The 23,880-nt window shown below is 54.4% G+C and overlaps 2 protein-coding genes across 2 annotated transcripts; both read right to left on the minus strand.

Annotated features, from left to right (window-relative positions):
* TMEM275 (transmembrane protein 275) lies at positions 1–4,259 on the minus strand. Its single transcript, XM_057501924.1, has 3 exons — positions 4,081–4,259; positions 3,759–3,995; positions 1–2,791 (listed from the first exon to the last, which is right to left on the minus strand). The coding sequence occupies exon 3, from the start codon at positions 2,700–2,702 to the stop codon at positions 2,169–2,171; it is 534 nt and encodes a 177-aa protein (XP_057357907.1). The 5' UTR covers positions 2,703–2,791; positions 3,759–3,995; positions 4,081–4,259; the 3' UTR covers positions 1–2,168.
* A 9,136-nt stretch (positions 4,260–13,395) lies between these two features.
* Positions 13,396–19,332, minus strand: KNCN (kinocilin). Its single transcript, XM_036893045.2, has 4 exons — positions 17,918–19,332; positions 16,765–16,833; positions 16,007–16,081; positions 13,396–15,156 (listed from the first exon to the last, which is right to left on the minus strand). Exons 1-4 carry the CDS (start codon positions 18,066–18,068, stop codon positions 15,077–15,079), a joined length of 375 nt encoding a protein of 124 aa, XP_036748940.1. The 5' UTR covers positions 18,069–19,332; the 3' UTR covers positions 13,396–15,076.
* Positions 19,333–23,880: the final 4,548 nt, after the last annotated feature.

The raw sequence follows: 23,880 nt of genomic DNA on the forward strand, positions 1-23,880 counted from the left end.
CGCAAAGTGGGCCCTGAGGTATAGAGACTATCTCCTGGTGTGCCTGTGGAGGGCGAGGGAACACAGATGGGACAAATGATGACCTTCAGTTGGGGTTGGCAGTAAGGGAAACTCCAGGGAGCCACTGTCCCGTCCCCAGTTCCCATGTTTTTCACTCATAACATCCATCTAGGGCCACTGCCTGGGACCCTCATCCCATGTACACTCTTCCTCCCTAGCAGCTGGGCTCCCAGACAGGATCTGAAGTCCTCCTGCCCCCAGCTGAGGAAGGAGGCCTGATGCTATGATTTCAGGCTCTGTCAGCAGGTGGGAGAGGGGTTTGGTCTGGGCCTTCAGCATTCAGGCCTACAATCTGGGGGTTTTCCTCCTAAGAAGGGTGGTCCTGACCACAGCCCAAGGCAGTACCAGCAGTGGTCCCTCTCACTTCCTACTCTACTAAGGCAGCAGGTGGCGTCTGAGGCTGCAGACCAGTGAAGCAGGGCAAGACAGGACTGGAATCTGGCCACACGCACAGTTCTGAGAAGAGGTAACCAGCTCCAGGGTCTGGATGCTTCGAAGGTTAGGGCCCATTGACCCATGTGAATTAATGAGATGGTCTGCTCAGCACCTACTGAGATCATTCTTCCCCAGGCCAGTGGGAGGAGGAGACAGCAGTGGAGGGCGAGGCAGAGAGGGTTTAGAAGAAGGGAGACAGAACCCCAGGGCTGGTGGGAAGTGCCTGGGCCTGGGCAGAAGAGCAGCAGAGCCCACCCTAGAAAGAAAAGAGGCTCATGAAGCCAAGGGTAGATGGCCTGGGAATCATGACCAGCAAGGGGTGGTGGGCCAGTGACTGGGCACTGTTTGCCTGGGTCCCTGCAGTGAGAAGGTCTGGCTCTGTTACAGTGCCTTTCCTGAGTCCCCAACCCCTTTGTTTCTTCTTTCAAGGCAGCCTCCATCCCTCTACCAGATGCCCTTACCCCCGGAGAGAACACAGGTTGAGCCTAGACTGCAAGCCCAGACAGGCCAGGAGAAACGTCTAGGCTTTGTTCAGCCCTGGGGAGCCCTTCTTCTCCCACCACTCCCACCCAGTGACCCAGCTCTCAACCACCCCCACACTCCCACAGCAGGTGTTATGTCAAACAGTGTCACCCAAATACTCCCACCGTCCTCATCTCATCCACGTAGCCAGGTACTGTCACCCACAGGCACACTCGCATGTTCATCCAGCCCCCATCTGACACACCTGCTCTCACGGACCTTCACAGGCACCCACAGTCTCAGATGGTCTTTTGTTCAGTCACACTCTCCTCTCCCCTGGGGCCTCCTTCCAGGTCTCCAGGAGGGGCTGGTGCTGTGATGATGAAGCCCTGGCCAGAGGCTGGGATGACTCCAGAGTCCAGGGTGCTCAGCCAAGAGGCCCCATAGTCAGCTCCTCCCTCCCAGGCTGCACCCCGCAGAGGACTTGACTCCAAAGGTGCTTTATTGAAAAGCGAGGCACATTGGGAATGCTTGGTGAGGATCACACTGAGACCTTCAGGGTCGGCGGAGGCTTCTCACCACTCGTCGGCCCCTCCTCACCCCCCTGCTCTAGTTGGCAGAAGGGGTGGAGTGTGCCCAACCCAGATCTACCTTAGGGACTATGCTGGCTCAAATCAGGACCCCTCTCCCCTTAATCCCAAAAGGTCATGTTAGGGTAGAGACAAGGGGAGGAAGGGGAGGAGGGGGAGCTGGCAGCCCTTCACAGCGTGCAGCATCAGAACACCCCAGGCTGACATTCCTGTCTCCCCCTCTCTCCCATCCCCTGGGGTCACAGGCCTTGCTGGCAGTTAGCCCCTCTCAGAGTGGCTCCCTTCACAGCGCCCAAATGCCACGGGCAGTGGTGGTGCCAGGGCTGGAAGGCCCAGGGACCCAGTGTCATCAAGTCTGGGGAGTGGGGTAAGCAGGACCCAGCAAACTCCACCTAAAGAGCCAAGGTACTGCTCCCTCCTTTGGGGGATGTACCTTGACACCATCGACCCTTCACCTCTTCAGCGGTTCCAGAGATTGAACAGATGAGAATACCTGTGCCCGGCCCCCGACCCGTACTAAAAATTCCTTTTTCTTTTCTTTCTTTCGCCTCCTCCTTTTTCCTTAAAGGGCACTGAACCGAGGGAACCGGACAGGGGCCTCAAGGCCAGGCGCCCGGTCCGCTAGGGGGCGGCGCGCTCCCGGGGCATGTTGAGCCGGACCCCTTCGGTGCGTGGCGTGTAGAGGACGGCGGGCTCGGGGGCGTCCAGGCAGAAGGGCCCGGGGCCCGGGCTGGAGCGGCCCGAGGAGGCGGCCGAGGCGACGGGGCTGAGCTGCACCGCCGTGGTGTCCTGCGCCGTGCGCTCGCTGCTCTCCATCTCCAGGGCCACCCGCCCCGCGCTGCCGCCACCCTGGCCCGGGCCCGCGGCCACTCCCGAGCGCGTGCGGGGCGCGGGGCCCCGGCGGCTACACGCACAGCAGGCCGCGAAGAAGCCGAGCGCCAGCAGGAGCAGCGCCGGCCCCACGATGAGGGGCGCGTTGTGCCCGGGCGGGAAGGAGGCGAAGGCGCCCACCAACGTCACGTTCACGCCCGCCAGCAGCACGCACAGGCCGCAGGCGCAGAACAGCGCGGGCGACGGCAGGCCCGACAGTCGGCCCGGGGCGCGGCCCGCCGGCGCCCGGGCGGGGCGTCCCTGGCTCGTCTCTGGGGGCGGCATCTGCCTGGGCGCTCCGGGCGCTCATCAGGCTCCCTCCTGCCGCTGGCCTGGACCAGCCCACGTGTCAGAGGGTCGAGATCACCGTCGTCCTGTGGGCACAGAGAGAGAGAGGAAGGGGTCGGCGGGGCATTTAAGCCTCCAACCCCACTTTCGGTTCTGTGGCTACGTTCGCTGTCCCCCAGTGCAGAGGTCATTTTGGCCAGCCCCTGCCTGGGCCTTTGGGAAGGAACAACCCACCCCATGTAGGAAGAGTCCCCTGTTGTTTCCCCACCCAGTCCCTCCAGTCCCTTGTGGCTCTTCATGCCACCCTCCCTCCCTCCACGCTTCCTCTTGTCTTCCAGACATAGGCAGATCCTCCACCTTCTTTCCTCCAGGAAGACTCCTTGGGCTGATGAGGAAGTCAAGGGAGTCAATGGCTGTAAAGCGGACCACACAGCGCATTAGGTGTGCTCATTAAACCATAATCATAGGTGCTCATTAAATGACACCATCAGTTCTAATTAGGGGGCAGGTGGCAGCTATTGGGATTTAGACACATTCCTCCCCCGAGTGGAAGAAGCCTTAGAAATCATTTGGTCCAGCCTCTCCTTGTCCAGATGAAGAAACAGAAGCCCAGAGAGGTCTAGCAATTTACAAGATCCAGGATTAGGCCCTAACGACCTGCCCCCTGAGCTGGGCGTCCCTAGGATTCTCCAGTTATATCTGGTTCTGGGATCTATTGCTGGGTGCGTTGATTCTGGGAGTGAAGGTAGAAGCAAGGGTGATGTAATCAGAGTGTAAAGATTTGTGACTTCTATTTGAGAAGTTTGTTGTATAACATGAAATCACAGGTATAAAGGCCCCCAAAGGATGAGATCAGAGCTATGGAGCTGTGTTAGAATTGTGAAAGAAATGTCAGAATAGGTCTCTGAGTGGGGAAGCAAGGGGAGGAATTGATGGTACCACAGTGGGAGCAGCACATGCAGGATAAGTAACTGAGCCTAACCAAGACAAGTGGGCTAACACTCTATGCTTCAATGTTAACACCTGGAAAGTGAAGCTAATAACAGAGCCTACCGTATAGGAAGTTGTGATAATCAAATGCTTAAATTAAATCAAGTGGCTGGATCATAGAATTCAATAACTGTTAGCCCTGTTATCATGGTGGTGGTTGACAGAAGAAGGGCCTTTGAGGTCTCAGATCTGGGAGGTCCATTGGTCATGTGGAGTTTGGGAAGAGAACAGTTGGTCTGTACCTCAGGTGAAAGTGCCCCAGGGACAGGCCCTGAGCTGTCCTTCCTGAGTGTACAAAGCCTGCACACAGAGGGTTGCAGAGAATTTGGTGACAGGCAAGTGTAAACAAAGGCTAGTGCTAGGGAGCAGCAGGGGGCATCCGCACTCTGGACATCAGCTTGGCCCAAGCAGAGGGCCTGGAGGGCCACCTCTATATCTGACCAGATCTGATTACTTCAGGGTTCCCTCCCCTGGCACCATGGTGAGGTGCAAGTTCCAAACAGGGGCTCCAGCAAGAAGCACCTCGCTGACACACCCAGCTGGCAGGAAGTCAGAAACCCCCAAATCCTGGCAAAGCAAGCACATGTTGACCCTTGAGTGCATTTGCAGACATCGGATTCCTCAGAAGCTCCACATTTGCATGAACCATCTGCTGTCTTTAACCTGCAGCTGTTGGCTCTGCCAGGCAGAAACAGCAACCACTGAAGGGGTACAGCAATTTACAGTTGGCAAAGCGTGTTCACATCCATACATCACTGAATCCCTACAACTGCTTGATACTCATTAACAGTCACAATTTACAACTAAGGAAATTGAGGCTCAGGGAGGGAAGTGTATCTGGGCCCTTGTGGCTGGATGGAAAAGAAGACAAGACATTCCAAAACCAGAGAGAGAGAATACATGATCAGGGTGACACCATATGTAATCTTGCTTCATTTTAGAAAGAAGGGTTTGATCCTTTTAGGGTTGATGTGGAGGAAAATCCCCGCACTTTCTTGTTGTCCTCAAGAGGAGCTGTGAGATTCCCAAGTTTTCCCACTTCCCCTTTTCAAGCTCTTCCCCACCTCATCAATATCTGATATTATCTGATGATGGCAGGTCTTCCCTCCTATTGTGCAGACTTGGTCAGAGGCTGTGGAGGGGATGGAGTCTGACTCTTCACTTTACCTCACAGCAACTCTTGAAAGCTCACATTTGAGGGGAGGCCGAGGGTGAATACAGCATCTAGTGCTCTCTTTTCTTTTCCCTTATAGGGAAGACTCTTTGTCTTGGGTTTTGGCAGTTTTACTATGATGTGCCTAGGTGTTATTTTCTCTGTAGTTATCTTTTTTGGGCTCCCTGGTGCTTCTACAGTCTGTGGCTTGACTTTCCCCCTAGTTTTGGAAATTTTTCAGCCATTATCTTTTTCCCCATTCTCTCTCCTCTCCTTCTGGGACCCTAATTGTGTATGTGTTCAACCATTTGACATTGTCCCACGTCTCTTAGACTCAATTCTGTATTTTCTAGCCTTTTTTCCTCTGTTTCTGTCTGGATGTTTTTCTGTTGATTTACAATCAATTCACTAAGCCTCTCTTTACCTGTGTCTTCTCTGTGGTAAAATCCATCCATTCAGCTCTTAATTTTTCAGTTGTTATATTTTTTTAGTTCTACAATTTCCACTTGATTCTTTTTCATAGATTCCAGTTTTCTATTGAAAGAATCCCTCTTCTTACCTATTTTCTTGAACACATTAAACCCTTAAAGTCTGTGTCTAAAAACGCCAATATCTGGATCTCCTCTTTCTACTGTTTAATTGCTCTTGGTTTTCGGTTATTTAGTCTTTTCTGGAATGTCAGAAAATTTTGTATTGAATGGCCAACATTATGTATGAAAAACTGTAGAGATAACGTAAGGCTGTGGATAATGTTATCTCCCTCCTGGCCACCTTAACCCAATAGGGGATTGTCCTGGCTGGAAGCTGTGCTTCTGTTTTCCAGAGTCTAGTCTACATCTGGCTAATTATTACTCCTAGAGCATAGTCCTGTGGGCTCCCCATTTAAAAGCTAGAAGTGCTGAACAAGGCTTCACCCCTTTTTAAGCCCTAAATTCCAATTCTGACTTCCCCACTCCATGGATACTGCCTCTCCAAACTGGAAAATGCCTTAGGGGAAAAAGAGAAACCAAATTTGACTTCTCTTCTCTCTGAGATCTTGGCCTCTCAAGTCCTCACTGCTTTGGTAGCTCTCCCAAGGCTTTAAAGAGATTTCTTAAATGTTTCATCCAGCCATTTTAGTTATCCTCAGTGAGTGAGTTGATATGATACAAGTAGTCTATCTTAGCCAGAAACAAGTCTAGCTGAGAATCTGAAATTAGCACTTTCAGATTGCTAACTAAGTTAGTTGCGCTATGCTGAGCACTTTGTAGTAACATCTCATTTAATTTTCACAACATGAGATTAAGCATTACTGTTATATCCCCATTTTATAGATGAGGATATTGGGGCACAGAAAGATGAACTAAACTCACCCAAGATGGCTCAGTGGCAGTGGTGGTGCCAGGATTTGAAACCTGGTGTTCTGAACTTAAAGCTTGAGCTCGCAAACTAGCCCATTGTGAGGCTTGCTAAATGCTTGCTGAATGACCAAAGCCGGGAGTATAGGCTCTCCTCAAGGCCCTGTGGATAAGCTCCTGTAATTGGCACTTACACTGCTCAAGTGTCAACAACAGAAGAGGGGACAGGATGTGTTCTGTGTGTCTCTCAAAGAAGGTAAACCCACTTTGCTTCTTCCTTGGTTTAGTACGCTCAGTTCAACAAAAGCAAATACCAACCCAGGGGCTGAGCTTCTAAGTGCTAAATGCCAACAAGTGATTCTTATCTGCTCCTGGGAGGCAGAACTGACTGGCAGACAAAACTACTCCCAGAGTCTCCATCCCAAACAGAGGAAGGGGAGATGGGTGCCTCCACCCAGGTTTCTTGAAATCTGGGGTATGCAGGGGTGAGGTGTTGAGGTAGCTCAGCTCTCGCAATTCATGCAGTTCAGCATATGCCACCATTTCCATCTGGTGACTGTGGCCCTGCAGTTGGGACTGTTGCAGTATTGATTGCTTTGCTGTGGGTGCTCTGGCTAGCTCTGTTCCAGGGTGTCATTGGTGCTGTTCTCTAAATCTTTTCAGTTCTCCCGCTTTCTGAACATGTGTTAAGATCTCACCTCCTGGCTAATCTGTGATTAGGTGGATGGTGTGACTAGTTCCAGCCAATGACTTGTGACATGCATCACTTCTAGGCTGGAGTAGTTAATTTCATAAACAGACCCCTCTGAATTGATGCTATTGCTATCCCAAATCCTTTAAGCCCTTTCTACTTCACCCCAAGCCCAGCCCTCAACTCCATCGCTTGAGTGGGAAGGAAGGTCATTCCTCTGAATCTTGAGTTGTTAGGATTGAAACAGACCTCTGTAGTGAGCACTCCAAGCTGCTGAGCCTATGGAGATCACCTAGTTGAATCCCTTTATCTACAGAGATAGAGGCTTGGAATGAGGAAATCATGAAGGAGTCTGTGGCCAGACCAGAACCAGGCCTTTCCCCACCCAGCCAAGGCTCTTGACTGCTGCCGTTCAGCTGCCCCTGACTCTGGTCAATCAGTCACCCTCCCTCTTGAACTGCCTCTGGCCAAGGAGGCCTTGCGGTCTCTATTTGGGCGTCCAGGCCAGAAGCAGTTAGTGGCAGAGGCAGACTCTGGGCCTCAGCTGACCAGGGTTCTTGATTTTGGTCTGGTTGGGCACCTTGGGAGGCTGGGCCCTTCTTTGGGCCTCAGCTGCCTGAATGTAAAGGGAAAGGTTAAACCTGGATATTGCCTTTGAACTTGTCAGCCTGCTGCTTCATCCTCAACTACCTGTGGTTTCGATGGTGGAAATGGGAACCTGTTCAGTAGCTGCGGAAGTGCTCATAAAAATGGAACATTTATCTGTAGTATAGCTGTTCTTTATTTTGGGCTGGGATTAACTCACTCCCTGGAGAAGTCACCTGCTGCACAGGGGTTCTGATATTCAGGGAGGGGTGCTCACATTGAACAGCCACTCTGCGGTAAGCACTTTCCCTACACTAACACAGTTCCTCTTTACTGCGACCCTATGAGCTGCTGTGGTCCTGAACCCATCTTGCAGTGAGGAAACAGAGGCTCAGGAAGGTGAAGGAACTTCCCCTGGCTTACTCAGTTACAATGGGTAAAGCTGGGATTTGAACCCAGGTCTGTCAGATTGAAAAGCCCCTGTTGTTTCTGCTACACCAGAATTTCTGCTTACTGGAAGCTACAGAGATATTTGATTATTTTAAAAATGTAGCAATTGGTTGTAACTATCCAGTTATCAACAAGCTTGGGGCCCAAGAAGAGTGCTCCTCAGTAGATGGGGGTAGTTCCTGCTGTGTGTGTGTGTTGGGGGGGGTCTTAGTCTGAAGCTCCTTCAAGTCAGCCTGCCACCATCCCTGGCTCAGTCCATAGATCTGGGATGTCTGTGTTGTACCAGAGCAGCTGTTTGACCAGGGAAGCTTCCAGGCCTCCTGGCCCCAGATTCCTGCTCCAAGGGCCCAAGAGCTCATGGGTGATGGGAAAGCCCAGACATCCCCCTGTCCCCCATGTGGGACTGAGTCCCTTGTTGCTCAGTCTGGCTCTTTAGCCCTCACCCCTTAATCTTAGCCTTCTGTTCCCCCTCAGTTCTTGAAAGTCTGAGCCAGCCCTCCTGTGGCCCCTTGCAGGCCCAGCACTCTCTCCATCCCCCAGTCATCCCCATCCGCAGGGAACCTCCCACACCACCATTACTCACTGCCGGCTTATTCACTACCTTGGAAGCTCTTGGCTTCTGCCAGCTGATTCTGCTTCCCCAGAGCCCAGAGAGCTGCCACCCTCCCCAGCCCAGCCAATGCCACAGCCTCCTCCCCTGCAACACACACACAGAGTGAAGTCCCCAGGCTGGAAACAAAGCTTGAGGATGAAGTCTGTGGTGTGGCTTCCCAGCCCCTACATCCGACTCCTGGGCCCCTCGTCCTCAGCCCTGAGTGCACATGCAGGCACATTCAATGGCCCAGGGATACAAACACAGGCGCAGTGAATGCCAAGCGCTGCAGACAGGCCGACCCAGAAACAGCAGACAGACACTCTTCTCGGTTTCCTACCTATCTGGTGGGAATGAGCTGCTGCCCAGCAAAGGTACCTCTGGAGACTTCTCTTTGCCTGGGAGTGTGGGGGTGGAGGGAAGCTAATTTGATGATAAGGAGAGCTGAGCCCCTCCGAGGGTGAGAAGGGGACTGGAGGCCCATTCCAGCTGCTCTGATGGTTCCCTCCCATTTACAATGGGTTCCCTTGGCTACAACAGGCAAGCACTCCAAGTTCCCTTCATGGGGGCTGTTCTGCTACTGGTAAAGTGGGAGTTTGGTTTAGCTGGTCTCTGCTGTTGGTCCTGTAGGCTCTAGCTTCCGGCACAGCTGAGGGGCCCCAGTGACCCAGGACTCTGCAGCAATCACAGCTCTGTGTTCCTTAGATCAAGTCTGCACCCAGCCAGGTGAGGTGACCCCAGCTGTCCTGGGCCTCCAGCTCTCTTCTGGTCGCCTCTGATACCTTCACCAGACTCCTGGGGCCTCAGCTTCCAGCAGGGCCTCCAGACTTGGATCTCCAGCTTCTGTCTGGGCCTCTGTCTCCACAACACAAAACTCAGCTGCCTGGAGCCAGCTGAGGGGTGGAGTGGGCCAGGGGAGGGGAGCCTGCAGACTGCCCTGGGTGGGGCTGCCCTTCCTGCCCACCTCCTTCCAAGGCATTGGGATGAGCACTTTCCCCTCCAGCCTAAATCCTACTCCAGACTTCAGCATCCTTTGCACAACTGCCCCACCCTGTGCCCTCCTGGTTCCTGGCTCCTCATCTCCAATGCCAATTCCTCCATCCACCCCCACCCCCCTCGTCACCCTTGGTCCTCATCACCCTTGTCATCACCAAGAGCCATTCCACCTCTGAGAAGCCCAGATGTCCCACGCCTGACCATAACCCATTGCTATCACTATAGAAACACCTGCACAGCAAAACACTCTTGTAAGCCCTTTCTATACATGATCTCATTTAAGCTCCCTGACAACAGGATAGGGAGATGCTAATGCCATCTCTATTTTCAGATAGGGACACAGTTTCAGAAAGGCTGTGTTACTTGCCTAAGGTTTCAGATGTGGTGATAACATGTGGCAGAGCTGGGATTCAAACCTAGACTGCATGACTTCTAAACCTGTGCTCTTCACCACAACCCCACAGTGCCTCTTGCTGTAACTGTTCTCTAATCTAATGCAATCCTGAAACTCTTCATTTCATCCATGAGCTCTTCTTCTTTCTGCATCCTCCTGAGAAACCACACTGCCTCATGTCAGTTACTCTGGCAATTTACCTTGTCTTGCAACTTAACTTGTTCTTTGTCCTTCTGTCAAGGCTTTCCAGCAAAGCCTCCACCCTGCATCAGTCCGGCTTTCTGCCTTCTCCAAGTCTTTGCCCAAACTGCTAAGCCTCATAGGTGAAAAGAAATCACCCGCTGGCATGTGTCTGGCATTGCCCGAGCCCTGGGGAAACCTCCCCATTCCTAGTCAGTGCTCATCACTCCTCTCACTGTGACTGCACCTCTGTCTGGATGCACTCAAGCCTCTCCCACCTTAAAACCAAACCCTCCTTCAACCCCACATCTGCCTCTAGTTAACACTAGCTTCCCTTCTTGAATGTGCTGTCTACATTCCCTACTTTACCTCCTTCTCAAGAGTCAATGCACTCTAGTCGGTTGCTGCCTCATAATGCTGCTTCTCCAAGGCTACCAGCCACCTCCTTGTCACTGAATTCAGTGACACTGTTCAGCCCTAAACTAACTTGACCTCTGCCCAGCTTTGGCCCCACTGAGCCCTCCCTCCCGGAAAAGATTCTCTTCCTCTTAGAAACAAGCTCCTCAAACTTCTTCCACAAAGCCCAGACTCCCAGATACCCAGACTTCATCCTTGCTCCTTCTCCCTCAGGCTTCCTCAATGCACTTCCAATCCAGGCTATCACCAAGCCCTGCAGATGCTTCCTCGGAAAGTGTCTAGAATCCATCCTTTCCTCTCCAGTCTCACAGCCACTCTACTCACTCAACCCCCATCGTTCCCTACAGGTCACATCCCTCCTGGGCTCTCCCCTGCTGCCATCCCAGCCCAGGCTCCCTCCAGGTGGCCCTCTTGATTTTGCTCAAGTGGAGCTGAACTCACCAGGTGTGGTCAGGTGAACAGGCTGCTCCCTGTGTCTGAACCGTGAGGGACTTGCCCTTCACCTGGCTAACTCCAGCTCAGACTTCAGAGAGCAGCTGGGATGTCACTTCCTTCAAGAAGCTTTCCTTACCTCCCCAACTAGGTTTGCATCCCCCAGTAGTCTCCTTTGAGGACCACCTTGTTTGCTACTTAGCATCACGGGGTGGTGGTGCCCTGAGATTACTGGCTGAACAAGGAGGAAGGGAGGAATTGGTCAGAGGGGTCTCCTGTCTTCCTGGCTTCATCTGTGTGTTGGGTCTGAAGTTGCTCTGTGTCCACTTCTGATTCCCTCCTCACTTTGGGCCTTTGCAGGGTATGGTGGGCAGCTGGGTGAAGACCGGAGCCAGGAGGTGGGTTCTGGTGCAGATTCTTACTGAGTTAAAGGGCCCACTGGGCTCAGGGCAGAGCAGAGGGGGTCCAAGGCAGCCACTCCGTGCTGTGTCTCCCGTTCTGTTTCCCTATCTGTCTTTCTCATCTCCTTCCTGAGAAGTCCGTCTCAAGGCTGCAGGTCCCTGGCCTCTGGTCTGGACACTTCTCATTCCCTGGGGTTTGGGGCTGGATGAGGGTTCTCCTTTACAAAATCCCCTCCTCGCCACCCTCATCCCTCTCATCTCACCCCCGTGCGCGCCCTCCCGCCTCCCCCAACTCGTGTGGCTTTCACTTGCCTGAGCCGGTCCGGTGGGCGCTTCTTGACCGGTCCTGCCTGGCGGCCCCCTGAGCTCGACCCGCAGGAGGGAGGGACCGGCGAGCGCAGGGCTGCGGGCTCAGCTCGCGGAAGGCTCAGGGGTCGCAGGCACTGGCCGGCGCGTCCCCCTCACTCGCCCGCAGGCGGCTCGGAGATCCGGCTTGCGGGAGCAGCCCCTGCGGCGGGGCGCCCCTCTCGGAACCTCGTTGCTGCCCCTCGTCTCCCCTTTGACCCCGGGAGGAGCGGCGATCCCACGAAGCGTCCTCCCCTCTCCCTCTCCGCCCCGCCCCCTCCCCTCCCTCCTCTGGGTTAGCGGTGGCGGGTCGGGGGCGGGGGGCAGTGAAGTCCCGGCGGCCCCGGCTCCGGGCTGCACTTTCCAGTCCGTATGGAGACACTGCCACTCCCTCTAGAGCGAAGGCTGCAGGTTGCACCGACGCGTCTTCAGCCTCAGACGGACTCTTACCACACCCGGAGGAGTGGGGTGCTCTGGGGGCAGGGAGACTTTCCCAGGGACGGGGCTTGCTTTCAATCCCCCTCCCCTCCTCCCTCCAATCCCGCACCCAGAGGGGCGTGGCCACGCGCCCCTGCAGACGCCGACTCCGTGTCTCCGGCTGGGATTCGTAAGGGTGAGGGGTGGGAGTCTGAGGTGACGACTTCTCAGAATCTGGAGTTCAGCAGGAAGAGTCTCACCTTCAGCCTCTCCTGTCATTCATCCACTCATCCGTTCATAAACCCTGCCTGATGTAAGCCATGCGCCAGGCAGCCTTCATCATGACGCTGGCCTTGCGAGGGAGGTGCTCCACTCACCCTCCGTCTGCAGGTGGGGAAACTGAGGCGCAAGCCCCCACAGCCTTGCCTAGTCCCTGGGGGGAGGGGCAGACGAGGATGTGAGTCTTATCCCCAGACCCCAGCCCCAGCCTGCTCAGTCCTCCAGGCTGGCCAGCAGGGAAGTGGCTTTGGGGACCACCTGGACCAAGGAGTCCCCACCGTCCATGTGTTCTCGGCGCCTGTCTGGGCCCAGGTGGACACCATCACAGTTGAGGTCGGAACAGGACTGCTGGACAGAACTAATTTCATTTATTGAACAGACTTGCTGGAAGAGCTGGGTCCAATGACCTGTCCCTGCCCGCAACCCCTCCTGGGCTGAACCACTGGAGGGTTCTGGAGCTGCTCAGAGGTGAGAGGGCGCTTCCCACTAACACCACCCACCACACCACCCTACCTGCTCGGCGCAGTCTCACCTTCTTCCAAAGCATGGACAGGAAGAAGGCATGTGTCTCCACATGGACCCTCCTGTGACCACAGGTTGAGAGGGTGGGGGATCAGGAGTAGAGATATACCTGGGGAGGAGGTATCTGGACATTTATCTGGACTGGGGGAAAGGAGGTCTTGGGAAGTCCATGGCAGGGGAAAGAAAAGCAGCACAGGTTCAGGCATCCAGGACTTCCACAGTTTCAGGGGTCCTTTGAACCCCACCCCCAACCAGTAAGAACTGGACAGCTCTCGCCTTTTTAGGTATTTGTTGCTTAATATATTCCACTCTGATCCCCAAACTGTTCTGGGTCTGGGCCTGGCCCTGCCAGGCATCAGGGATACTACAGCCCTGCCTTGGGGCGATCGTAGCTGGGAAGGGTTGATGGTCAGCAAGGGGGAACACCCGCCCCACAGCCCAGGCTCCACATCCCCCACTCGCACCCCTTCCACACTTGGGCATCTTTCTGGGGCGCTGCAGATAAGGACTGAAGGTGGATAGTAGAAAGGTTTTCCTTACTGATCAAGGAAGGGCCACCAGGCCTGAGGTTTATTTTTTTTTAATTTTTTATTAAGGTATTATTGATATATACTCTTATGAAGGTTTCACATGAAAAAACAATGTGGTTACTACATTTACCCATATTATCAAGTCCCCACCCATACCCCAATGCAGTCGCTGTCCATCAGTGTAGTAAGATGCCACAGATCCACTCTTTCAGGCCTGTCATTGTTGATGGTGATAATGCTGAAAGCAAGGAGAAGGGCAGGGAGCAGGCAGGAGGGAGCTGGAGAGGAGAGAAATTCAAGGAGGGGAAGGCTGACTTCCCTCCGGCTGGAAGAACCAAAGCCTCTACACGCGGCCAGCATTTGTGAAACTGTACCCCTTCACGGAGGCCTGTCCCACCGTGGTCAGACGTGGCCTGTGCACAGGACAGAGCCTCAAGTGGGGAGAAAGGAGACCTGGCTCCACAGCTTCTCACCACGGGCCTCACTGAGTACTTTTCCCTGCAAAACCTCAGCTTTCCCATCTGTACAATGAGATGGTCTCTCCCACTTGAGGTTTGGTTTACCAACATCCACAGGATACCCTCTGTGTGCCTAACGCTCTTCCCCAGACTCTGGACAGGGGGAAATAGACAAGGGCCACTCAGAGTGGGGGGGGGGCTGTGATGAAGGGAAGCCCTAGGGCTGTGGGAGCACAGCAAAATCAGGGGAGGCTTCTGAGCGGAGGTGTCATCTGCACTGATCCTTGAAGAATGAGATTCTGTCCAGCTTGCCTTCTGTTCATCAAACCAGGACAAAAGCCACATGGAGCAGATGTCTCTGTAGAAGTCAAACAACTCTGTTCCACCTTGAGGGTTCAGGTGCGGAGGCAGGAGCAATGTTTTCTGACAGCCACACACTCCTGGACCAGGTCCTCCAGAACATAGGCCAGCGCTCGCTTGGGGGCTGGAATGCATTTAGATCGTTCAGGAGCAATGAGAAAGTGGGTAGAAGAGGGAAGGCTGGAGGTCTTGTCTGGAGCCAGATCACAAAACGCCTTGAATGTTGGAGTCGAATACAAAGAGTCTCAGGGCAGGGCTCAGCTGGGGAGCCACCTCCTCCTGGAAGCCTCCAGGTCCGTGCCTCACTAGGGCTCCTGTCATGGCAGTGGCTATCTTGTTTGTCTAGGATATGTCCTGATCTCTGCTGCCAAGTCCCTGTCACTGAGGAGTTTCCCATAGTTTTTGGTATCCTGAAAAGAATCTGGTCCAGCTTTCTATCCAGCTGGTGAGCTCTAGAGGCCAACAGCCAGGTCCCTGTCTGTGATTCCTGTGGGCTTGGGGTTCACTTCTGTGGCCAGGCTGGAGCAAGGGACTGAGGTATCCCTGGGCCCCAAATTCCAGAGGAACCAGAGGAATAGAGGAAGGCAACTGAGCTGCAGTCGAGAGGTAAAACCCAGGTCAAGAGCCTGAAACAAGAGCCCCTGTGGTACCTCCAGTGGCACTGCCTTAGGCCCTGCCCTGTGTCCCTTGGAATCCACTCCCAAGAGCTGTGGCCTGGGTGAGTGCTGATCTGATGTCTCCAGGGCCTGGTTCACCTCTGGTTTGGATCCTGGAGGGCTGTGAGATCAGAGTAGCAGGCAGGAAGGGAGGGTAGGGCAAGGGGTAGCCCCTCAGCCCCTGCCTCAGCTCTCCCCAGTCCCCCGGGCCCCCATCTTCAGCTTCTCCAGGGTTCTGCTCACAGTAGACAGGCTGCTTCGTGCTCCTGGGGGAGAGACCAGGACAGGGCCACCTGAATAGGCAGATCCTGCATCAGAACAGCCCAGAAGGATCCGGGGGCAGAGCAGGATAGAATGGGGAGAAAGGGAAGACCCAGGGGGCAGTTTTGCTGAGTTTGAAGAGGCACAGACGGTCAGAATGGCCCTTCAAAAGGAGAGCAGCTTTGTTGGGGGTTGGGAGGTAGCTAGAGGCAGGACCCTGGGGCCACTGCCTGGTTTCAGTTCTGGCCCCACCATTTATGGCTGCATCACTTAATCTCCTTGTGTCTCAGTTGTCCCATATAGAAAGTGGGCTAATTACAGTACCTCCCTCATGTGGTTGTTCTGAGAATGGAACAAAGTAATATATGTAAAGTGCAACAGTGTCTGGAATATTTGGCTGAGACTAGGCATCCTACCAGTGGTGGCAGACACTGGGTTGGGGCCATCTTTGAAAACCCCTGCCTGGAATTTTCCAGTGTGTGAGGAAGGGGGAGGCAGAAGATACTCAGTTTCAGGTACTAGCTCTGAGAGGTAGATTCCATCATGGGAGGAAAGAGTGAGAAAACCAACCGGGGCATGGGGCCTAGGAGGGGAGAAGGGGCAGGGCAGCACCCTCTGTTCCAGGGTCTGTGCTGGGTGCGACAGAGATGCTCTGAAGACAAATGGGAGGAGCTCAGCTCAGCTTGGAATAAGAAGGGTTTTGACTAAACACAGGGAAGAACTGCCCAACTCTGCGGGCTCCCTGTGCCTGGGGAAACCCCTTCTGCGTGTCTCTCAAGGCTTCTTCCTGGGGTCCTCAAGGCTGCTCAGCCAGAGAGGAAAATGGAGGATGGATCTGGCATTTCTGGAACTTACCCTCTTTATTGCCATTGGCGCTGGATCTTCCTTCCCCATGGTCTGGCCCCAGATGGGGGTGGATTCTCAGGCTCCCTGCAGGATGAGATCACCCAAAGCCCCTTGGTTACTAAGCCATTCTCAAACCAAATCCAGCTTTGGGAAAGGAAGTCCTTCCTGCTGTCTGATCTCCATCCCTGCTGCTGCCTTTGCTCCACGGCATTCCTTTAGATCTCTCACATGATCTGGGATGACTTGGGGTGGGGTGGGGTGGAAGAAATGGGACCTTGAAGGATAAGACTGCCTATGCAGATTTTTTAAGAAGGTTGGGGTCCTGAGGAAAATTAGGGATATGTAGAGCCCTGCAGGACTGATGGGATAGGAGCATGTATGTGGGGAGCTGAGATGATTTAAGAGTATATATGAGGGTCCTGAGGTCTGAGGGGAGATAGAGGGGCTTTATGGGGGCTCAGGGGTGAAATGGGCTTATCTGTAGATCTCAGAGGCTTTTCAGGAGATGGAGAATCTCTCAGGGGAGATGGGAGTTCTCGATGTTCTGAGCTGGTTCAGGCCCTTTGTGGCAGGCAGCAGGCCGCTGCACTGTAGTCGTGGCGATGCCTGCACGCGCACACACACACACACACACACACACACACACACCTGGTTCCAGCACACACACAGCCAGGAGCAGTCACACACATAGGCTCAGCTCCACCACACAGTGGGTCTTGCACATTCTTTGGCAGAAGGGTATGCTAGGGGCAGGGAAGAGGACTCACCTATTGTAGGCAGGATGCGGTCCAGGTTGAATCGAGCTTTCATGAAGGGGTAGGCCAAGATGAGGAGCCCTTAGAAAAGAGACACAGAGGGGTTCTGTGATGGGGAGGGAGCCTGGTTAGTGTGAGCTGCATGAAGCTGTGGGTGGGCTGAGCCTGGGCAGTAGTTGATGAGACTGCTAGTGTGCATGGGGGAAACACAGATGTGCAAGTTGGGAGTGTGTGTGTGTGTGTGTGTGTGTGTGTATACACATGCAGAGTGGCTTTCCAGCACAGAAGAGGGCAGGGAGCAGCACTGTCTGGAGAAGGGGTTACACTTGGGGAAGGTCCACGCTCCTGGCTTCACCATGCCCAGGTGGGGAGTACATTGGCTTCCTTCCTTCTCAGTGGTCTGGAAATGGGTCCAGCTGACGCCACCACCTGCCCCATGCTCCCTTAGGGCCTCCAGGGCAGGACTAGGGGGCTCCTCAGCATGCTCCTCCCCCACCCCCTGCCCTGGGGAGAGGGTAACAGAAGAGGGGGCCCTGCCCTACCCACTCCCACTTCATCTCCAGACTAAGTGTCTGTGGCTCTTGGCTGGAGTTTGCAGATACGGATGCCCAGAGCCCGCCAGCCTGGTGCTTCTGGTTCTGCTTTTGGCCCGGGATGGTGGAGCAGGATGAGGGATGGCATCAGTGTGGGTATCAGTTATAGTGGCCCAGATAGAAAGACGGACAGATGCCTGGACAGACAGATCTGCTGCTAAGTCATACCTGGAAAGAAAAGGAAATCTTTTGTCTGAGCTGGATTTTGTCTTGGCTCAAGGAGAGTCCAGCTGGGAACTCCGTCCTCTTTTACCTGCCCCCCAACAACCCTCCCACAGTGGGCTTATGAATTCCACCACAGACCCAAGCGCACAGGGCTTGGGACTGGAGAACCGGAGGGAGAGCGGCCAGAGAGGAGCGTGACAACCAGCTCCTTCTTCCACGGTCCCCTCACCCTCCCGCAGAAGGCACCTCAGCCCAGCCTTCCTCTCCCTCTCTGCAGCCCCTGCTGCCTTGCTTCTCTCCAGCTTCCATCCTCCGACACCCATCCACCCCTGTTGACTCTGCCCTTTCCACGTTTCCCCTTCCCCTGACCATGCCCCTGCACCCTCTCTGAGCCCAGCACTGCTCACCCAGACCAGCGGCGCCAATAAAGATTCCACCCACGGCAGCTGCAGCTTTGGACATGGAGACACCGATGATGATGCTGCCGGCCACCAGGCTGAGGGCCACACAGGCCAGCTGCAGGCAGCGGAAGTCTCTGCTGCTGCTGGGGATGTCCATGCAGGCCTACCCAGGTACAGCCTCCAGCCAGAGGGGCCCGTCCCCAGAAGAGCCCTGGAGGTATCAGTCCTCTTGGACGTCCCTTTGTTGGAGCTCCACCTTGAGGGTGGGAGTTCTGGGCAGAAAGATTCTGGGCTGGTAACCCTTGGATTTATCTGCAACCCTATCCCACAGCTCTCCTAAGGGCCCCCCCAGCCACATGTCACCCTGGCTTACTCTTCCTCCTTAAGGACCCCTGAATCTGGAGGCTACTCTTGGGATTTCTGCCTGCACATCCTGCCTTGGCTACACATTTCTGGAGAGCTGTGCCTGGCCAATGGGGTCCTCCCCTGTTAGCCTCCTCTAGGGAGAGCTCAGCTTGAGCCCCCTGCCCAGGATATCCTGCCCTGGCTCCCTGGAGCCTGCCCAGCTACCACCGAACCTCAGCCTGTTAAAAATTTAAAGCAGTGGGGGAGGTTGGTCCAAGGGATACGGTTCCTCAGAGGCAGGCAGCAGGGAGGTGCTGAGTTATTCATGAGGCTGCAATGTGAGCTGCTGCCTGGGTCCCAGAGGCCCACTAGGGCACTGAGCCCAGGTTCCACTGTTGGTTTCTGAGGGAGCAGAGTGAGCTGGCGGCCTCACATGGGACCCAGCAGTCATGTGAGGAGACCCCCATCCCCACCACCACCACATGCTTAGGGCCCACTCTGCTGTCTTCTGCCATTTGGCACCTGGGGACCTTGCCTGGGGACTTGGAGACAGAGGCATGGGAGGAGTCCTGGAGGAGGCACAAGAGACAGGAACAGCAACTGGGACAGGAGGAGAGGGAGAGGTGTCCCTCTAAGTCCACTCTCTCCTTCTGCCCCTCCCCCGGCCCACCAACCCCTGAGCTCCCAGGCAGGGCTGAGGGGTCTTAGCTTGAAGCAAATCTCAGGGGATCTCCTTCGCCTCAGGTAGACTCAGTACCCACCCCCTTTCCAGTTACCTTTTCACTGGGCTGAGAGGGTGAGCCGTTCCAGCTGCCCAGGATCCCTGGCTGGGGGCTGATAGGAACCATCAGTAGGGGCTGGGGGAAGGCACATACAGTCCAGGGTTGGGCAGAGGAACTGGCAGGAGCTGGGTGAAGGCAGCCAGGGTCAGGAGACTGGGACACGGCTGGTGCCTCCCGATCTCTGGACTGAGCTCCTCTGCCTAGTCTGTCTGCCCTACTTGCAGGATCACCAACTTGAGGCTGGGTAGTGGTAGCCCAGCCCAGCTCTTCCTCCATTCCTGCCCTCATCTCTGATTGCATCCTCTGGGCCGTTGTGGATCAAAGCATCCCCACCCCAGAACCTGGCCCTCGCCCTCGCCCTGCACCTGAGCTCCCATTACCAGTCCTGCCGGCCTCTCTTTAGATCTCACCATCTCTCCCACCATGTCTGTAGTCTGACATAGCCAGGTGCAAGGTCTTCTGCCTCCACAGCTGCCCCCAACCCTCATCCCTCCCCTTCTCTTCTGCTGCCCTTCTGCTGAGAGTCTGCCTGGTTCCTATTGTCAGGAGAACGCTTCCTCATCCTTCAGGACCCTTCTCAGCCAGCCCCCACTCTGTGAGGCAATTCCTGATGGCACCTGAGTGGGTGGGCTGCCTACCACTGTCCCCACGCTGAAGTGCCCTCCATCTGTCCTCATTTTGTCTCCTCAGTAGATGGTGACCCCTCAAGGGTAGGTTCGGGGAGTGTGCCACAGCCATGGCTAGAGGGGACCTGGGCTAGGCTTCTGGACACAAGGCAGAGCGCAGGCAGGGACTGGACCTGCACAATCCCCTTGGATTGGTGAAGAGGAGGGCCATAGGCACCGTGGGGCCTCTGTCCCTAACAAGAGGCTTTCCTTGGGTGGTGGCCTAAGAAGGCCAGAGTGATCTGTCTGAGCCTCAGCTGAGGGAGACTGGGGAGAGGGCTGGGCAAGGACAGGTGTTAACTCAGAGGTCTGTACAGAAGAGGGGTGACAGGAGCACTGATGGCCGCCTAGCTGTGTTCCTGGCCCCCATAAGAGGAACCCCAGGAGGTGGGCATTTCCCAGCCACAGCCACTGCTGTCAGCATCCCCTGTGCCTCACCAGGATGAGGTCTGATTATTCCTCTAATTAGGCATAAATAACAGGCAATGTCTCTGTCACATGTAACTGATTCCCCCTGACTAGTTTTAGAAAGAGCTGTTAAAATAATTGTCCATGAAAACACGTTCTCCAGATGTGGAGCTTTAGGAATCCCAGCACCCTCCACAACCCCCACCCACGCCCCCTTATGTGGTTGCATGCCTCTGGCCAGCAGGGCCTGTGCACGCTCCTCACACAGTGTAAGGCTGGGGCAGGACTCCCAAACCATCAGCGAGACAGAGGCACCTCACTCTGAGGGTCATGGGCCAGCCGTCCCACCTCCCTGAGACTCACTTTGCTCCTTTGGGGATGGCAGAGGCCAGACTCAGGGATGTCAGTGTGTTGTGAGTTCTAGATTACAGAATACTCTGACCTCTAAAAATTGGAGACCTAATTCTAAAGTAGAGTCTTTTTTTTGACTCTGTAGATCCTTCAGGGCACAGAGTCAGAGGAGGAAATTCAAGGGGAGACACATTAAGCCTTTATCACTTACTAGATCACAGAACTGTCCCAGGTCCTTTACAGAACAGATGGAGAAACTGAGACTTGGGGAGCAGGATTGCCTCAGAGTCCTGGGTAGAATCTCAGTGTCCAGATTCCCTGCTCAGCTGGGAGTACTTTAGTATATCTCTGCCCCTGAATTTCTAAATTGTCTTATTCGAGTTGGGAGGAATTGGCAACCCCATCAGAGAGAGACGATGTGTTCGTTCTAAGGAATCATTCGAGCCTGCATCTTTTCCCTCACGACAGAAGAGTGTCATTAAAGGCTATTTGAAAGTTTTGTGACCCAGCTCCTCCACTAACAAATGTAGAGGGAGACTTGCCAATTCTTTCCTCCATATAAACTGTATCATCTCTGAAGAAGAAAATACATGCTTATCCTTGGGCAATGTGCTTACTATAAGTAAATGAGATGGAGGCCCAAGGCACTAGAGCACAACCACCCCACCTGTTCCCCAACCGACAAGTATCAAAGGGTGCTGAGACCTGTCCTCCCAGCCCTGGACTCAGGGTGTGGCCAGGCCATGCATCACCACTGAGTTGTCATAATCTCTCCTCTTCGTTTCCTGGTGAGGCCTGGCTGGTGGATGCCTGCCTATGCTCTTTCCCTCGCAGAAGCACCAAGTCCAAGGGTGGCACGGGGGTGGGGAGGAAGAGTGGGCAAAAAGGCCTCAGCTTGGTTTTGTTCTGTTTATCTTCCTTGAGGGTGAGGACCCTGTAAAAGAGAGTGATTAATTCCCTGATCCCCTGGGGGACCGGCAGCTTTCCCAGACTGTTCAGAGGCTGAAGTCTGGAAGCGGCTTCCAAGGCAACTGCTACCATGGCAACAAGAGTGCCTGCTGCACGGGGGTACCTTGCTCCTTACTCTCCTCCAGACTTAAGCAGCTGGGGCAGCTGGCACAGGATCAGGGCACTGCTGTTCCCAGAAATGGGTCTGGTGAGGGGCAGTCAGCCAGGAGGGAGAAGGAGCCCCCCAGAGCTCAAGCAGGTGGAGAGCTAGAGGAAGAAAGACTTGATCCCTGTGCTTGGGCCTCCAGATGGGGCTCAGACAGCGGTCCCCAGGCTGGGGCTGAGGCCTGCTAACTGGACTTGAAGCAAAAGGCCTGAGCTCCAGGACATTCTGGCTGATGGGGCCCAGCTCTCTCCTAAGGCCCAGCCCGTGAGGTAAGGCATGAGCCTTGAGCCAGGGAACTGGCTGCCCGGACAGTTCACAGTTCCAGTTCCCAGAGCCTCGTTTAGTGTGTCTGACATATCTGCCTCTGCCCAGCAGAGCCAGGTGCATGGCCTGGTCCTCAGAAAGGGTAAGGGACTTCCCCAGGTTACCTAGTGAATAGTGGCAGAGGAAGGACTAGAACCCAGGGCCCCTGGTCCCCACCTCAAATTCTTCCTCTGATACCACCATTGCCCCTCTGGAACAGAGACCCAGCCCAGAGGGGCAGAGCAGCCTGTCAGCAGGAGGATCCCTCAAAGGACCAGAGGCCAGGCTCATCTGGGAAGCCCAGATCCATCTCCACCCACCTCAGTCCTTCCCACACAAGCCGAGGGAAGGGGGAAAGCTCATCTCTCTCACTGGGATGAGTCGAGTAATTCTGCCCCAGGAGACAATAAAAACAACTATCATAGCTCATATTTATTAAGCACTTGCTCTGTGAGCCTGGAACTGCTCTAAACACTTTACATTAGTTTGTAACTTTCACACAGCACCATGAGGTAAGCACTAGCATTTCCAGTTTTTGGCTGAAGAAACTGACCCTCAGAGATTAAGTAACTTCTTCAAGGCCCAAAGCTAGTAAGTGGTGGAGCTGGGATTTGAACGTGGGCAGCACAACTCTGGGTACCACATCTCTCTGGGATGAATTCTGGTTCCACCTTCCCAGTTGTAGAGTCCCGGGCAAGCAATTTTTCCTTTCTCTGCTTAGTTTCTCACATTAAGTGGGGGTAAAATACTAGTACCTTACCTCATATGCCTGCTGTAGGAATCAAATGAGATAATGCCTTGTGAACTTTTCAGAAAGCACCTGTAACTTGGTAAGTGCACAATAATGCTAGCAAACCAAAGTAGGTAGGGCAGCATTTGAGCAAAGCCATGGAGGATGAGAAGGGCTTCGCCAGGTGGGCTGGGTTTAGGGGGAGGGTGGTAGAGGGCACAACCTGAGCAGAGGCACAGAGGTGTGAGCGCCTGGCTGGAGCTGCAGGATAGGTGGGGGCGGGGAGTGCTTGGTGCAGGAAGCCCATGGAAGTCATGTCCCTGCTGGACCAACCTGGAGGACTGACCAGGCTGGAGTTCAAAGACAAAACTCATGCCCTAGTTCCAAGTCCCCAGGGACTGGGGAGACTTTGGATGAAAGGCTCAGATTCTGCAGGCCAGCCCATCCCACTCTGGGCAGATGAGGGATGTGGAGGTGGTAAGGGTCACTGCAAAGGTCAGCAGAATGTTGTCATCAACGTGGAGACAATCCTGGTGAGGACAGATGGTGGCCTGGCCCATTACCTGCCCCCAGAGAGAAGAGCTCCTGCTGCCATCTCCACTCATTGCTCTCCCTTGGGAGAAAAGCTGCCAGTAGCACCCAGTCTACTGCCCAGACACTCAGACCTCCCTCTTGCCATCTCTTTGGGAACTTATAAAGGCCCTTCCCACCCCAGCCCAGTTCTGAGGATTACATGGGACAAGGCACATGGAAGGCCCTCTGCATGATGAACATGGGGCCTGGGGATACGAGGTGACATTTTTCTGTGTTGGCAACTCTGACAGGACAAGCACAGTCCTGGGCACAAGGCGAATCCTCCAGAAAGGCTTAGAGCTGCTCCAAACAGAGGGGAACTCTGTTCTGCTGGGTGGGTGGGCTGGCCTGGGTACAGGGCACACCTATTAAAGCACCTTTTGAAGCCAGCTTGTGATAGTTGCTGACACTACCCCTTCCACTTAATGGGAAAGATACGAAAAGACAGAGGCTGTTTCTCAGTCACCTCAGGACCTGCCACAGAATTGGATTGACAACTGTTTGGTGAATTTCATTTGCTCACCTAAAAAAGAGAAGCAATGATATCTCCTTTGCTTTGTTTTACAGACCCAATAAGGTGCCAGATTTACAGGTCCTTATAAAGACCTCCTCACAGGGCTGGACTCAGCCCCTCTCTGGAAGGCCTGTCTCTTTTTCGGGTTTGCAGTTGAAGAAAGTACCACCAGGAAGGCCACAGC

The sequence above is a fragment of the Manis pentadactyla genome, chromosome 4 (assembly GCF_030020395.1).
Source record: "Manis pentadactyla isolate mManPen7 chromosome 4, mManPen7.hap1, whole genome shotgun sequence".
Classification (NCBI taxonomy): Eukaryota; Metazoa; Chordata; class Mammalia; order Pholidota; family Manidae; genus Manis; species Manis pentadactyla.

What these genes read in the sequence shown, in the direction of transcription:
- TMEM275 (XM_057501924.1), bottom strand. Translation starts at nt 2,702, where the DNA reads ATGCCGCCCCCAGAGACGAGCCAGGGACGCCCCGCCCGGGCGCCGGCG.
- KNCN (XM_036893045.2), bottom strand. Translation starts at nt 18,068, where the DNA reads ATGGACATCCCCAGCAGCAGCAGAGACTTCCGCTGCCTGCAGCTGGCC. An exon ending in CCGCATCCTGCCTACAATAG is followed by an intron (nt 16,082 to 16,764) that starts GTGAGTCCTCTT and finishes CTCATCCTGCAG; the next exon opens with GGAGCCTGAGAATCCACCCC. An exon ending in CGCCAATGGCAATAAAGAGG is followed by an intron (nt 15,157 to 16,006) that starts GTAAGTTCCAGA and finishes TCTCTCCCCCAG; the next exon opens with GAGCACGAAGCAGCCTGTCT.